This window comes from Mobula hypostoma, chromosome 14 (assembly GCF_963921235.1).
Source record: "Mobula hypostoma chromosome 14, sMobHyp1.1, whole genome shotgun sequence".
Lineage (NCBI taxonomy): Eukaryota > Metazoa > Chordata > Chondrichthyes > Myliobatiformes > Myliobatidae > Mobula > Mobula hypostoma.
This window is the reverse complement of record NC_086110.1, coordinates 55,432,543-55,449,057: the sequence shown is the minus strand read 5'-3', so window position 1 is coordinate 55,449,057 and position 16,515 is coordinate 55,432,543. Positions and strand designations below refer to the sequence as shown.

Sequence of the window (16,515 nt, the reverse complement as noted above, 5' to 3'; positions counted from 1 at the left end):
CGACATCACAGATCTGTAGCGAACCCGTTGGTCCTAGATTGGTTTACTGAAATCTTCCACGAATCGGAACTTAAGATCCGAAAAATCAATGAAACCTTTAGATCGAGCGAATCGAAACAGTCTCTCCTTGTCTTGAAAGTAATGAAAACGTAAAATAACATGCCTAGGTCTATCTGACCTAGACGAGTGTGATGGGACTCTGTGAACATGTGGGACTTTGTAAAAAGCCTTGCTAATATTTATGTGGACAATTTGCACTGTCTTTCTTTCATCAAGCTTCTTGGAAAAACTCTAAGATTGGTTAGAAATGACCTGCTATGCATAAACCCACATTGATTGTCTCTAATAAGGCCCTGTCTATCCATATACTTGTGTGATGCACTTTGGTAAAAGGAACAATAGTGTGGACCATTATCAAAATGGGGAGAAGTTTCAAACATCAGAGGTGCAGAGGTCCTTGTGCAAGACTTCCAGAAAGTTAATTTACTGGTTGAGTCTTTGGTAAAGAATGCAAATGCAATGTTGGCATTTATTTCAAGGGGAAAAGAATATAAGAGCAAGGCGATAATGCTGAGCCTTCATAAGACACCCGTCAAGCCACGTTTAAAGTATTGTCAACAGTTTGGGTCCCGTATCTCAGAAAGGATGTATTGTCATTGGAGAGAGTCCAGAGGAAGTTCTCGAGGATGATTCTGGGAATGAAGGAGTTAACATATGAGGAATGTTTGGCAGCTTTGGGCCTGTATTCACTAGAATTTAGAAGAATGGGGGGGGGTGGGATCTCATTGAAGCCTATCAAATATTGAAAGGACAAGATTGGGTGGATGTGGAGAGGATGTTTCCTAAGGTCGGGGTATCCAGAACTACGGGGGTGACCGTTTAGAACAGAGGTAAGGAGGAATTTTTTAAATCAGAGAGTAGAAAATCTGTGAAATGCTGTGCCCCAGAATGCAGTGGAAGCCAAGTCCTATTTAAGGCAGAAGTTGATAGTTTTCTGATCGGTTAGGGCATCAAAGGATATGGCGAGAAAGCAGGTGTATGGGGTTGAGTGGATCAACCATGATGGATTGGTGGAGCAGACTTGATGGGCTGAATGGCCTAATTCTGCTCCCATGTCGTAGGACCTTACCCTGCCCCTTTTGAATACCTTCCAGTAATTTATACATGACAGATGTGATATCAGAATCAGAATCCGGTTTAGTATCAAACAAGAGACTGGAAATCCAAGCAACACACGCACAAAATGCTGGAGGAACTCCGCAGGCTTGGCAGCATCTATGAAAAAGAGTAAACAGTCGACGTTTCAGACCGAGACCCTTCATCAAGACTCATGATGAAGGGTCTCTGCCCGAAACGTCAGCTGTACTCTTTTCTATAGATGTTGCCTGGCCTGCTGAGTTCCTCCAGCATTTTGTGTTTGTCGCTCAGGTTTAATATCACTTACATATGTCGTGAAATTTGTTAACTTGCGGCAGCAGTATAATGAAATACATGATAAATACTGTAACTGCAGAGAAAAAAACTGAGTTACATTAAGTATATATATGTCTATTGAATAGTTAAGTTAAAAATAAGTAGTGTAAAAAAATAAAAACAGAAATAAAAAGTAGTGAGGTAGTGATCAGGGTTTCAATGTCCACTCTGAAATCAGATGGCAGAGGGGAAGAAGCTGTTCCAATATTGCTGATACTGATTATTTGGTCATTATCTCACTGTTGTTTCTGGGAGCTTGCTGCATATAGATTGATCATTACATTTCCTACATTACAACTACATTTCAGGAACACATCATTGTGAGTATTAGCTTTGCAATATCTTGACAGATTTGGGAGGCATCATATAGATGCAAGACTTTCTGTGAAAAATAAAATTTTACATTAGTACTCAAACTAAGGATTGTCTGGCATCTGGATATGAAAAGCTATATTCAGACCTTTTTGTTTACAATATTTTTATGTACCCCTTCCTTCATGTGCATTGTATAATTCTGAAATAGTGTACTAATCTATTTTGCACCTCAGGATAAATTGTTTCATGGGTAAAAATTAGTAACAACTATTGATCAGTCTTTGCTTGCAGGAGATTGATTCACTTTACACTCTGCATGCAGGGCGGCTCAGAAAATTGAGTGCCTCATCCTTTTTTGAATGCAATTTATATTTGCGGAGACCTGGCGGATACCTGTGAAGAAAGATGGGCAATTCCGAGAGTCACCCTGTGCAGGGAGTCTGGCAAAGTCAATTTTCGGCTGAAGAACAGACATTTCTGGGTGATCTTTTTAAGGTTATGTGTGGATCCAATACCACTGAAGAAACAAAGGGTGGAAAAGCTCCCAAGCAGCAGCTTACACTCGACATGTTAAAGGTAAATGTCTAGATGAACCAAAATGGTAAACAGTGAAAATAAGTTAATCCTGAGATTCTGCTGAATTTTCATAGATACTACTTGAAAATTGTCCAAAATGTAAGTTGCATTAAATCTGCATTTGTCATTTGTTCACAAAGCATAAATGCACTTCTGCCTTTCTGTCCTAGCATACTTGAAATGCAGCGGAAGCAAGCAGGCAATGTGAAGTGAAGTCTGGGAATCAGAGCAGCAGATCAGCCAGTGGAGAAAGGTTGAGTTTACATCAAATAACGCTGGAAGAATCAGAATTGGGTTTAATAACACTGGAATACATCGTGAAATTTGTTGTTTTGCAGTAGCAGTACATTATAGTAAAAAACTATATGTTACAAAAGGAAGTAAATTAGCCAAAAAAGGGAACAAAAAAATAATATTGATTCACAAAATGCTGGAGGAACTCAGCAGGTCAGGCAGCATCAATGAAAATGAAGAAAGAGTCAATGTTTTGGGCCGAGACCCTTCAGGACTGTAAAGGAAGGGGGAAGTCACCAGAATATAGAGGTGGGAGGGAGGGGAAGGAAGATAGTTAGAAGGTGATCAGTGAAGCCAGGTGGGTGGGAAAGGTAAAGGACTGGAGAGGAAGGAATCTGATAGGGGAGGAGAGGGGACCATATGAGAAACGGAAGGTGGAGGGGACCCAGGGGGAAGTGATAGACAGGTGGAGAAGATGTAAGAGGCCAGAGTGGGGAATAGAAGAAGAAAGGAGGGGTTGGGAATTATTTTAAATGGAGGGAGAAATCAATATTCATGCCATCAGGTTGGAGTCTACCCAGGTGGAATATAAGGTGTTGTTACTTCACACTGAAGGTGACTTCATCTTGGCACAGGAGGAGGCCATGGACCAACATGTCAGAATGGGAATGAGAAGTGGAATTAAAATGTTTGGCACCTGAGAAGTTCTCCTTTTGGTGGATTGAGCAGAGGTGCTCAACAAAGTGGTCCCCCAATTTATGGCTGGTCTCACCATTGTAGAAGAGGGCATATCAGGAGCATCAGAAACAATAGACAAGCCCAGCAGATTTGCAGGTGAGGTGCTGGGGCCCCGAATGTAGATGAGGGAGAAGGTGAATGGGCAGGGTGTAGCACTTTGGTTACTCACAGTGATAAGTGCCGGGAGGGAGGTTAGTGGGGAGGGATGAATGGAGAAGAAAATATGCAGCAAGTGATCCCTGTGGAAAATGGAGAGAGGTGTGAGGAAAAGATATGTGTGGTGGTAGGATCCCTTTAGAGATGAGGTTTCAGAGAATGATGTGTTGGATGCAGAGTCAACTGAGAGTGAGGTAGTGTTCATGGGTTCAATGTCCTTTCAGAAATCTGACGGTGGAGGGGAAGGAGCTCTTCCTGAAATGTTGAGTGTGTGTCTTCAGACTCCTGTACCTCCTCCTTGATGGTAGCAATGAGAAGAGGGCAAGTCCTGAATAATGGGAGTCCTTAATGATGTATCGATGACAGACTCTGCCATCTTCATCAGGGGTGATGCCTGGACATGTCTAGTCTGGTGGTATTTATAGCCCCATCATCCATCCCTCCTGATTGGTTAGTCCTCATCCAATCAGGTTTCCACTGTCCCACCTTTTTTACAATCAAATTCCAGTTCTAACTTAGAGCGAGACCTTTGTCTTTGTTAAAATTCCTTTCCTCTAGTTTTATATCAGTGGCTTCCTTCATCAGCCGTCCTGCTCAAATGGCAGCTTTTGCCAGTCAAAGATGACCTGGGACTCAGACAGCTGATGGTTACTGGATTCCCTGTGATACGGAGCAGTGTATATTGGCCAGACTCTGTAGGAACCTGCATCAAGAAGCACAGATGTATCTGTTTGGCTTACCCGGAGAAGTTGGCAGTAGCAGAACATTACATTCGTAATGGCCATAGGATTGACTTTGACGACACAACACTACCGTGCCGCACCATTGCGTTTTGGGATTGCCTAGTGAAGGAAGCCATTGATTTAAAACTAGAGGAAAAGAATTTTAACAAGGGCAAATACTCTAGCAAATTTTTACAGAGGTAGTGTGGACAGCATTCTGATTGGATGCATCACCACCTGGTGTGGAGGCTCCAATGCACAGGATCTAAACAGATTGTAGACTCAACCAGTTGCGTCACAGACACAAACCCCTTCACCATCATGGAATCTTCAAATGGCGGTCCCTCAGGAAGGTGGCATCCATGATTAAGGACCCCCACTGTGTGGTTCGTGCCCTCTTCTCATTACTGGCATCAGGGAGGAGGTTTAAGAGCCTGAAGGTGCACACTCAGCATTTTAGGAACAGCTTCTTCCCCTCCGCTATCAGGTTTCGAAGGGTCCATGAACCCATAAACACTACTTCAGTATTCCTCTTTAGAACGAATTATCTATTTTTTATTGCAACTTATTTTTTTTATGTCTTGCGCTATACTGCTCCATAAAACAACACATTTCATAACTTATGTCAGTGGTAATAAATCTGATTCTGATATGGACTATATGCAGATAGATGGGATTAGTTAGTATTGATAGGATGATCAGCATGAACAAGGTGGGCTGAAGGGCCTGTTCCTGTTTGTTCTTTGCTCTTTAGTTCTAAAAGTCTGTTTTTATATAGAATCAAATTTCATAGTCATTTTTCCTTACAAAGCACATTTCCTGACCGGTTTGGAATACAGTTGTGCTCAGCAGCTTGAGGACTGGACATCCATCACCTTTTTGTGGCTGTTAATTGCTGCAGAAATGAGTCTGAAAGGAGAGTCTATAACTACAGAGTATAGGTTTAAGGTGGGAGGGGAAAGGGTTAAAAATGGATCCGAGCTGTAACATTTTCTAATGAGGGTGCTGGATACAAGGAAACTTGTCAGAGGAAGTAGTAGAGGCAGGTACAATTATAAACATGAGAAAGTTACAATGATGCAAGAAAGGTTCAATTGTAAAATTTAAAGGATATTTAGATGGATACGTGAATACTGGCCAAACACGAGTTAATGGAACTAGTTCAGGTAGATAGCTTAGCCAGCATGGATGAGTTGGGCCAATGCTGTATAATTTTATGACAGTGACTCTGAGACTGCTGTGGATAATATGAAATTCTGGAGCTTAAAAGATAGAAGTTCTTATTGACAGAAGAGAGTACATTGATGAGCAAGTACATTTTTTTTAAAGTATTTGGCTGTAGATAAGAGTTCTCCTGATAACATTTTCATCAGTAATAGATCACCTGATGAAGGTTGTGGTTGTGTTCTGTAACACTAACGACAATGAATATTTGCTTTCCAGGTAGCTTTTGATTATATGTAAAAAAAAGTATGCACTTGGAAAAACAATGGACTCATATGTCAGCCTTAAAATGTTAGAGCATGGTCACTATCGGTGGTCTCTTATATAAATCTGTAAAATTGTACCCTTTTTGTACAACTTTCCAGCTTCAACGCAGAGTTTAACTTGCCCAAGTGAGATGGGAACATGGTGAAATCCTCACATTCACATTTTGCCTTGGTTCTACAACTTCTTTTGCTGGAGGACAGCTCTAACAAAAGAAGTGAGGTGGTAGAACCTAGACCAAGTGTTAACCATCCTGCTGCCTTTCTCTGGGATGTTCACTATACAAATATTGGTTACCAGCACTCAGAGAAAGAATTAATAAGGGTGCTGCCCTAGGTTAGGGGCAGTGCTGTAGGTCTGCAAACTTCACATGCAAATATATTAAAAACAAAAAGAAATGTCAGTTTTCCTTTGTTTACTCTACGATATCCCCTTTAACTAGCTGCTGCTGATTTTGCCCTGATTCTGTGCTGGGATTTTTACCATGCCTTTGAGCTATATGGCTGCAGTTCAGAAGATCTCCAGGCCTGAGGAGAATGTCTGTCACTACCAGTGATGTTACCACCCCTTACCTATTTAAGATTTGTAACTGAATACATAGAAATGTTTCGGATGTTACAGGCTGAGATATACTACTTTGGCAGAACCTAAACGAGACCAATTTGCAACTATAGATAGAACTCAAATTAAAATCCAGAAATTGACCATTATTGTGAAGCTGATTTTATCCTGAGACATATTAAAATTGAAGTTTCTGTCCATAATGACTGTGGTGCAATTAGAATTTCTTGTGAATCTGGGTATAGGTGATGCAGGCAAAACCATTTATTGCCCACAGTTGCGAGAGTAATTCCTTACTTTTAAGTCTTACACCTGCTAGCTTGCATCTCTAATTGATTAATACTGGAAAGTGATTAAATTATGGTCAGCTTCTTGAAATTTGTACAATGTAAGCCTCTCTGTGAGTAAAGTATTAGTGACGGGTTTCATGGGTTCCCATGCTATTAACTTTGCTTGGCACCTCTGAATGATGGTGTAAATAATGCTATGGTGGAGGTTGTTCCACAGTTTTAATGGTGGTCACAATGATTCAGACACCTTACTATGTAATTTTAAGTTCTTAATTTTAATATCTCGAGATAAACAACAGAGTGAAGGATACTAGGAACTTTTGCTAAGCTAATGTGCAGGAATGAATCCAAGTTAGGGAGGTAGTCATAGAAGAATAACAACATGGAAGCCGGCCTGACAGCATATTAAGCACCCCTTTTGTATACTAACACTTAAAAGTTCAAAGAAAATTTATTTTCAAAGTACATATATGTTATCATATCCTTCATATACTTACTTTATTGTCACCAAACAATTGATACTAGAATGTACAATCATCATATCGATATATGATTCTGCGCTTCCTGCTCCCTGGAGTACAAATTGATAGTAAATATTAAAAATTTAAATGATAAATCATAGATAGAAAATAGAAAATGGAAAGTAAGGTAGTGCAAAAAAACCGAGAGGCAGATCTGGATATTTGGAGGGTACGGCCCATATCCGGGTCAGGATCCGTTCAGCAGTCTTATCACAGTTGGAAAGAAGCTGTTCCCAAATCTGACCGTACGAGTCTTCAAACTCCTGAGCCTTCTCCCAGAGGGAAGAGGGACGAAAAATGTGTGCAACCCTGAGATTCATTTTCTTGTTTGTATATTCAATAAATCCATAATAAAATAATAATCATAAATAATAATCATGGAAGAATGTAAAAAGAAAAAAACGAATGTAAAAAGAATCTTAAGAAAGAAATTAGAAAAGGTAAAAGAAGATATGAGGTTGCTTTGGCAAGTAAGGTGAAAATAAATCCCAAGGGTTTCTACCATTATATTAATAGCAAAAGGATAGGGAGGGATAAAATTGGTCCCTTAGAGAATCAGAGTGGACAGCTATGTGGGGAGCCAAAAGAGATGGGGGAGATTCTGAACAATTTCTTTTCTTCGGTATTCACTAAGGAGAAGGATATTGAATTGTAAGGGAAACAGGTAGGGAAGCTATGGAAACTATGATGATTAAAGAAGAGGAAGTACTGGAGCTTTTAAGGAATACAAAGGTGGATAAGTCTCTGGGTCCTGACAGGATATTCCCTAGGACCTTGAGGCAAGTTAGTGTGGAAATAACAGGGGCTCTGACAGAAATATTTCAAATGTCATTAGAAACGGGGATGGTGCCGGAGGATTGGCGTATTTCTCATGTGGTTCCATTGCTTAAAAAGGGTTCTAAGACTAAACCTAGCAATTATCAGCCTGTGAGTTTGACGTCAGTGGTGGGTAAATTGATGGAAAGTATTCTTAGAGATGGTATATATAATTATCTGGATAGACACGGTCTGATTAGGAACAGTCAACATGGATTTGTGCGTGGAAGGTCATGTTTGACTAACCTTATTGAATTTTTTGAAGAGGTTACTAGGAAAGTTGATGAGGGTAAAGCGGTGGATGTTGTCTATATGGACTTCAGTAAGGCCTTTGACAAGGTCTCACATGGAAGGTTGGTTAGGAAGGTTCAGTCGTTAGGTATTAATATTGAAGTAGTAAAATGGATTCAGCAGTGGCTGGATGGGAGACGCCAGAGAGTGGTGGTGGATAACTGTTTGTCAGATTGGAGGTCGGTGACTAGTGGTGTGCCTCAGGGATCTGTACTGGGTCCAATTATCATTTGTCATATACATTAATGATCTGGATGATGAGGTGGTAAATTGGATTAGTAAGTATGCTGATGATACTAAGATAGCTGGAGTTGTCGATAATGAAGTAAGTTTTCAAAGCTTGCAGAGAGATTTAGGCCAGTTAGAAGAGTAGGCTGAAAGATGGCAGATGGAGTTTAATGTTGATAAAAGTGAGGTGCTACATTTTGGTAGGACTAATCAAAATAGGACATACATGATAAATGGTAGAGCATTGAAGAATGCAGTGGAACAGAGGGATCTAGGAATAATGGTGCATAGTTCCCTGAAGGTGGAATCTCATGTGGATAGGGTGGTGAAGAAAGCTTTTGGTATGCTGGCCTTTATAAATCAGAGCATTGAGTATAGGAGTTGGGATGTAATGTTGAAATTGTACAAGGCATTGGTGAGGCCAAATTTGGAGCATTGTGTACAGTTTTGGTCACCGAATTATAGGAAAGATGTCAACAAATTAGAGAGAGTACAGAGAAGATTTACTAGAATGTTGTCTGGGTTTCATCACCTAAGTTACAGAGAAAGGTTGAACAAGTTGGGTCTTTACTCTTTGGAACATAGAAGGTTGAGGGGGGACTTGATAGAGGTATTTAAAATTATGAGGGGGATAGATAGAGTTGACGTGGACAGGCTTTTTCCATTGAGAGTGGGGGAGATTGAAACAAGAGGACATGAATTGAGAGTTTAGGGCAAAAGTTTAGGGGTAACATGAGGGAGAACTTCTTTACTCAGAGTGGTAGCTGTGTGGAATGAGCTTCCAGCAGAAGTGGTTGAGGCAGGTTCAATGTTGTTGTTTAAAGTTAAATTGGATAGATATATGGACAGGAAAGGAATGGAGGGTTATGGGCTGAGTGCAGGTCGGTGGGACTAGGTGAGAGTAAGAGTTCGGTACGGACTAGAAGGGCCGAGATGGCCTGTTTCCGTGCTGTAATTGTTATATGGTTATATGGAAAGATTCCACTAACTTGGGCATTTTAACCATTGTGCAAGAGACAACCAACTGCGCAAACACAAAAAGAAAAATATCAATGAATATCAAGAACGTGAGATGAAGAGTCCTGATCTTGAAAATGAGTTCATAGATTGTGGGAACATTTCAATGATGGGACAAGTGAAGTTGAGTGAAGCTATCCCCTTTGGATAGTTGAGGGGCATATTGTTCCTGAACCTGGTAGTGAGAGTCCTGAGTGTCCTGTTCTTTCTTCCTGATAGCAGCGGTGAGAAGAAAGCATGTCCTGGGTGGTGGGGTCCTTGATTATGGATCCTGCAGCAATGCTGCACATAGCTGTGCTCAACGGTGGGGAAGGCTTTACTCGTGATTGACTGGGCTATATCTACTACTTTTTGTCGGATCTTCTGTTCAAGGGCTTTTGGTGTTTACATTCCAGGCTGTGATGCAACCAGTTTGCCGAAGTTTTAGATGTCACCCACTCATTTTGTTCTCTCCACATTCACTTCGATTCCAGCCAGCTTCTAATTCTTAACTACAAAGCAGGAGCCAATTAACCTACCATCTGCACATTTTTGGGATATTGGAAGAAACACAAGCATCTGGGGGAAACTCATGCGGTTTTGGGGTGACCATGCAAAAAGTATAGAGACATGAGGTCTGGATTGAACCCAGATCTCTGAAGCTATTAGGCACAGCTCTTCTAACTGCACACTGCTGCCCTAATTTTGTACAAAGGTGGGTGATGTTGTTTTTCGTCTCTTTAGGCCTATATTGATGGAGTAGTAACAGGACGAATGATTATTCGAATGTACAATGGAATGAGGAACATTCATCCAATGAAAAAGTCAAACGTCGCTGACTCTGTAAGCAAGAAACAGTTTCTTTCCTTTCTTTATTACACCATGCGAGGCTGCGTGGAAGAAAGAAGTTTTGTCGTTATGCATATGATTTCCAGTGAACCTGACAGCCTTGTAACAGGGAGGCAAGTAAAAGAGGTAAGGCCACTAAAGTTGCCCTAATTTTCAGCAGTTGTCTGTCTTTTATGTAGGAAAATATGCATGCCAGGACCTCTAGCCTCTACAAAACATTGAGTTTTTTTTAGCTTGTGCAGTGGCTGTCTGCAGGGGATGATTCTTTTCAACTTCATTCTCAAGGATCAGGCTTTATTTTCCATCTACACTCTGTGACCACTTTATTAGGTACATCCGTACACCTGCTTGTTAATGCAAATATCTAATTATGCACATCATATTCCATTTCTGTACATCTAACTTTATTTTTATATAATTCTTTATTCTTTACAATTGTGGAATTGTCTTTTTGTTGCATTTAGCATCATCACACCACAGCAATTTCCTGATAGAAACATACACTCAGTGGCCAGTTTACTAGACACCTCCTGTACTTCCTAAAGTGAACACTGAGCATACGTTTATGGTCTTCTGCTGCTGTAGGCCATCCACTTTTCCACTCCGACCTCTCTCATTAATAAGATGTTTTTGCCCACAGAACTTCTGCTCACTGGATGTTTTTTTTTGCATCATTCTCTGTAAACTCTCGAGACATGCATGAAAATCCCAGAGATCAGCAGTTTGTGAGATGCACCCCATCTGACACCAACAATCAATCAATGTTCGAAGTCACTTGGATCACATTTCTTCCCCCATTCTGACATTTGGTCTGATCAACAAGTGAACCTCTTGGCCATGCCTGCATGCATTTAGGCATTGGGTTGCTAATGCTTTGCCATTGCTCTTCCCTGAAGAGTACCAAAAGGTTGGTGCAGTTGTCTGGACAACCCATCTGTTTCTTACCAGATCCACTGCTACTTATACCCCAAATTATCTTGAGCTCTGTGCTTAAATGCTCAGATGTAACCCCCACTGTGGCTGTATAATTTCTAATTTTTTTTATATGGAAAGAAGATTAAAGAATCTGAGGCCAGTTCTGGTGCTTTATCTGTCTTTTACTGTTGCTCGATTTATTTTGCATCGTCATGACATGTACTACTGTTGTATGTCCCCATGTAGTTCACAGAGGATATGATCGTATCAGTGATCCACTTATTAAATGAAGAGAAGATGCTAATGGGTTGGAGCTTGGAGAAAACTGGAGATTGCATTTTGGGTACATCGCGTCTGACTGCTTATCTGATGGCAGAGTTGAAGGCTAAAGGTATTGTTGTGCTGTCTGTAGAGGTGCTCAGGTTTCCTCCCATATTCCAAAGTCGTATGGGTTAGCATGTCCACTGGCTACATGGATATAATTGTTGAGCATGGGCTTATTGAGCCACAAGGGCCTGTTGCCATTCTGTATCTCTAAATGACTAAAAATTCTATGTGTTCAACATGCCACAGTTATTATTTTAAAGAGGACAATAACTTGGCACAGGTTAATCATTGAATCAGAGACCTTGCTGGTGTATTGCATGCTCTGTTGCATTGTACTCACTGACCTGTTGGTGAAATCTTATCTTTAAATTATATCCCCTTTAATGATCGCCTGAAACTTAGTTAATGAAAAAATTGTGTATTTTAAAAAAGCCCATTGTCTGATCCCTGTACTTTTCTCATGGGAGCTAGACTGGGAGAATGGTATCTAGCTATTTCTGAGCGAGTGCATCTTCAAAGTTGTACTGCAACCTGGATTACAACTTTGTTAGTGCTGTAACACGAAAGATCAATATCTGGAAGATTAGATTACATCCTTGTATATTTCATTGGCAACCCTCAGCCAGATCAAAGCTTGCAATAAATCAGTGGTGAGGAGTCAATATAGAACGTGGGTTTGGAGCTTTCTGAATTTTGCTATTTCCCTATTAAGCTAACTTAAGCTGCAGGATGAATTCAGAGGGAAAAGCTCTTGTACCTGCACTGTACTGCTGCTCTATTTAAACATGGAAAATTGAACTGGTCTGAGGAATCTGGGAATATTCTTAGAGTGATGGAAAAGTACAGCACATAAAAAGGCCCTTCACCCCATCTAGTCCATGCCAAGCCACTTAACTGCTTACTCCCATCGACCTGCACCACGACCATAGCCCTCCATACTACTACCATCTATGAACCTATCCAAACATCTCTTAAACATTGGAAACAAGTTTGCATGTACCATTTGTGCTGGCAGCTCCTTCCACCCTCTCATGACTCTCTGAGTGAAGAAGTTTCCCCTCATGTTCCCCTAAACGTTTCACCTTTCACCTTAACCCATGACCTCTGGTTGTAGTCCCACCCAATCTCAGTGGAAAAAGCCTGCATGCATTTACCCTATCTATACCCCGCATAATTTTGCATACCTCTATCAAATCTCCTCTCGAACTTCTGAGTTCCAAGTAATAAAGTCCTAACCTATTCAATCTTGCCTTACAACTCAGGTCCTCCATCCTTGTAAATTTTCTTTGCACTCTTTCAACCTTATTTACATCTTTCTTGTAGGTTGGTGACAAATACTGCACAGAAGCTCCAAATTAGTCCTCACCAATGCCTTAAGCATTATATCCCACCTCCTATACTTAATACATTGATTTATGAAGGCCAATGTGCTGAGAACTTTCTTTACAACCCTATCTTCCTGTGATGCCACTTTCACTGAATTATGGACCTGTATTCCCAGATCGCTCTGTTCTACCACACTCCTCAGTGCCCTACCGTTCACTGTGTAAGACCTACCCTGGCTGGTCTTACCAAAGTGCAACATCTTGCACTTGTCTGCATTAAATTCCATCTGCCAATTTTCAGTCCATTTTTCCAGCTGGTCCAGATCCCTCTGCAAGCCATGATAGCCTTCCTTGCTGTACACTACACCCTCAATCTTGGTGTCATCTGCAAATTTGCTGATCCAGTTAACCATATTATCGTCTAGAATACCGATATGGATTACAAACAACAATGGACCCAGCACCGATCCCTGCAGCAGTCATAGGCCTCCAGTCAGAGAGGCAACCATCTATTACCACTCTCTGGCTTCTCCCATAAAGCCAATGTCTAATCCAATTTACTACCTCATCTTGAATGTCAGGTGATTGAACTTTCTTGCCCGTGGAACTTTGTCAAAGGCTTTGCTAAAGTCCATGTACACAACATCCACTTGCTTGCCTTCATGCACCTTCCTGGTAACTTTCTCAAAAAGCTCTACAAGGTTGATTAGATACGATCTACCATACACGAAGCCATGCTAACTGTCCTTAATGAGTCCATTTCTATTCAAATATATCTCTCTCCTCCCTCAGAATACCTTCCAATAACTTTCCCACTACTGATGCCAGGCTTAGTGGCTTACAATTTTCTTGTTTATTTTTAGAGCATTTCTTGAACAAGGAAAATCATTGATGATCCTCACCTGTTGTTAAGGATGATTTAAGAATCACTGCTAGGGCCCTGCCAACATTTGCACTTGCCTCCCACGGGGTCCAAAGGAGCACATTGTCAGGCCCTGGGGATTTATCCACCCTAATTTGCCTCTGGACAGCAAACCCCTCCTCCTCTGTAATCTGCATGTAGTTAATACCACTCTGCCTCACTTCAATAGACTCCTAAATAAATCCAGATGCAAAAAAAAAATCAAGATCTCCCCCCATCTGTTTTGGCTCCACACATGGATTACCATTCTGATCTTCCAGAGAACTAATTTTGTCCCTTGTAATCATCTGTAACCTATCTGTAGAATTCCTTCAACTTGTCTGTTACAGCAATCTCCTGCCTTCTTTTAGCCCTCCTGATTTCTTTCTTAAATATTCACTTGTATTTCTTATACTCTATAAGCACCTAATGTGTTCCTACCTGCCTATTCCTGCTTAACCAGGGCCTCGAAAGTTAAGGTTCTCTCCACCCATTATCTTTAACTCTTATTCTAACAGGCACATGCAAGATTTGTCCTCTCAAAATTTCACTTTTGAATTCTTCTCACATACTAAGCACACCTTTGCCAGAAAACAGCCTGTCCCAATCCACACTTGCCAGATCCTTTCTGATACCATCAAAATTGACCTTTCTCCAATTTTGAATCTAAACCCTTGGTCCAGATGTATCTTTTTGCATATTGTTTTGTCTGTACAACATATATCAATTAAATAAAAACACACACGTGGAGAGCAGGTTAACTCATATGTTCACTTTGTAGAGAGAGAGAATGGCACAAGGTGCAGGTGCAGGACAACAGATCATTGTGCGTGGGTAAGGTATCAATTAGTAGTGCTAGGGGAGTCAGTGCTAAAAGAAATAGATCCATAGATTACACTTCCTCCCACTTTCGATTAATGTAACATAAAACAGTATATATACAAAACATTCAGTTTCCTTTCATAAACCCATATTCCAAATAAACATGCTTTCACAATAACAGTCCATAATTAACTTCACAGTTCTAAAGGCTCAGTCTTTTGGTGGTGCTCTGTTTCTTTCAGGAGAGCATCTTTGTACCTGTGGAGTGGTATCAGGTTTATCAGTTGTCTTGTCAAAGACAACTTTCTCTATTGCAAGTGTTGCATTGTTGTTGGTGATATGATCATCAGAGAGCGGTAAGTCCGCTGACTGTAATCTTGTTGGATGCAGTTGTCTCAGGTGTGCTGTTTGGCTGAGCATCCAGTATCTGGCCAACATGACACCTCCACATCTGATCTCCAGCATCCACTGTGTACATCAGTGGTCCAGTTCTTGTACTTATCCTGCTGGGTGTCCACTTGTCTTCTCAGTAATCACACACTAGAGCTTCCTACCCAAACTCAAAGTTCGTTGCTGATTTACTTGGCAACTGGCTGAACTATTTTTTCTGCAGTTCCCTCCGTAGGTCTGGTTTCAGGGGTCTGTGCGAGATCTCAGATACCTGCTGATGAACAGCATTGCAGGTGTTTGATTTGTTGTCATCTGAGCAGAGTTCTAATACACAAAAAGGAAGTTGTCCACCTGGTGCTGCAGAGAAATGTCCTCCTTGTCCATAGCTTTAATGGACTTCGTGAAGGTTTGAATAAACCTTACAGCTAACCCATTGGTTGCTGGGTGGTGAGGAGATGACTTGAAATGTTTGATGCCATTTTTCTTCATGAATAGTCTGAACTCTTCTGATGTGTATTGTGGTCCATTGTCACTCACAATTTGTTCAGCTAAGCCATTTCTAAAGATGGTAGTCCTCAGAGAGGAAATATTATTTTCTGAGATGGTTGACTTAATTGGTAGTACGTCCGGCCACTTCAGCTGAGCATCGACAGCAATCAGAAACATAAGAGTTCATGAATGGCCCGGCAAAGTCAATGTGCACTCTTTGCCACGGTGAAGATGACCACTTCCATGGGTGTAACGATGCTTGTGGGGGTGCCTTTTGAATTTTGTGGCATCCTGAACAGATTTTGGCCAAGTCTTAAATCTGTCTATCTATGCCTGGCCACCACATGTAGGTCTGGGCGAGATTCTTCATCTTGACTGTACCCAGGTGTCTTTCATGCGCTTCTCTAACATTCTGGTGCACAGTTTACAGGGAACCACAACACGAGATCCACACATCAGAATTCTTTGACATACCAATAGTTGTTCTCATCTCACTGAGAATTCTGGAAACTTAGGGTTACCATGAGCTGGTCATCCTTGAATGGTGATTTCATAGACTTTTGACAATGTCAGGCTATTCCTTGTTTCTCTTTGTATCTCAGAAATTGTTACCAGCAACTGGTCCACCAATGCTGTGTGAAACACCTCTGCTAGGCCATAGAATGAAGACTTTTCTTCTTCTATTGTCAACAGTGGAAGACACGACAAGCTGTCAGCATTGCTGTGTTGGTTGGTACCCTTGAACTCGTATGTCATAAAAATGGGCTCCCAGGAACAATGCCCAATGTTGCAAAAAGGTACCAGACATCACTGAGATGCCCTTCCTGGGACTGAAAATGGACACAAGGGGCTGGTGGACTGTCATTACAGTAAACTTTTGTCCATACAGGTAGCGGTGCAACTTTATTCCCCATACTAGACTACAGGCCTCTCGGTCAATCTGTGCATAGTTGCATTCTGTGCTCGTCAGTGATCTTGAAGCAAATGCAATTGGACGTTCAGATCCAATTTTCATAGTGTGTGACAAAATAGGACCAATGCCATAAGGGCATGCATCACATGCCAGTCAGACGGGCAGAGATGGGTCATAAT

The 16,515-nt window shown here is 41.1% G+C and overlaps 1 protein-coding gene across 4 annotated transcripts in view; it reads left to right on the top strand.

The window, feature by feature from the left end:
- Positions 1-16,515, top strand: part of meak7 (MTOR associated protein, eak-7 homolog) — a 62,276-nt gene that overhangs the window by 18,345 nt on the left and 27,416 nt on the right. For all 4 annotated transcript variants that reach the window (XM_063067162.1, XM_063067159.1, XM_063067161.1 and 1 more), the window contains exons 4-6: positions 2,111-2,364; positions 10,150-10,380; positions 11,416-11,560. In XM_063067162.1, the coding sequence (XP_062923232.1) occupies positions 2,194-2,364; positions 10,150-10,380; positions 11,416-11,560 (547 nt within the window). In that variant the 5' untranslated portion in view covers positions 2,111-2,193. The remainder of the gene's footprint in view (positions 1-2,110; positions 2,365-10,149; positions 10,381-11,415; positions 11,561-16,515) is intronic.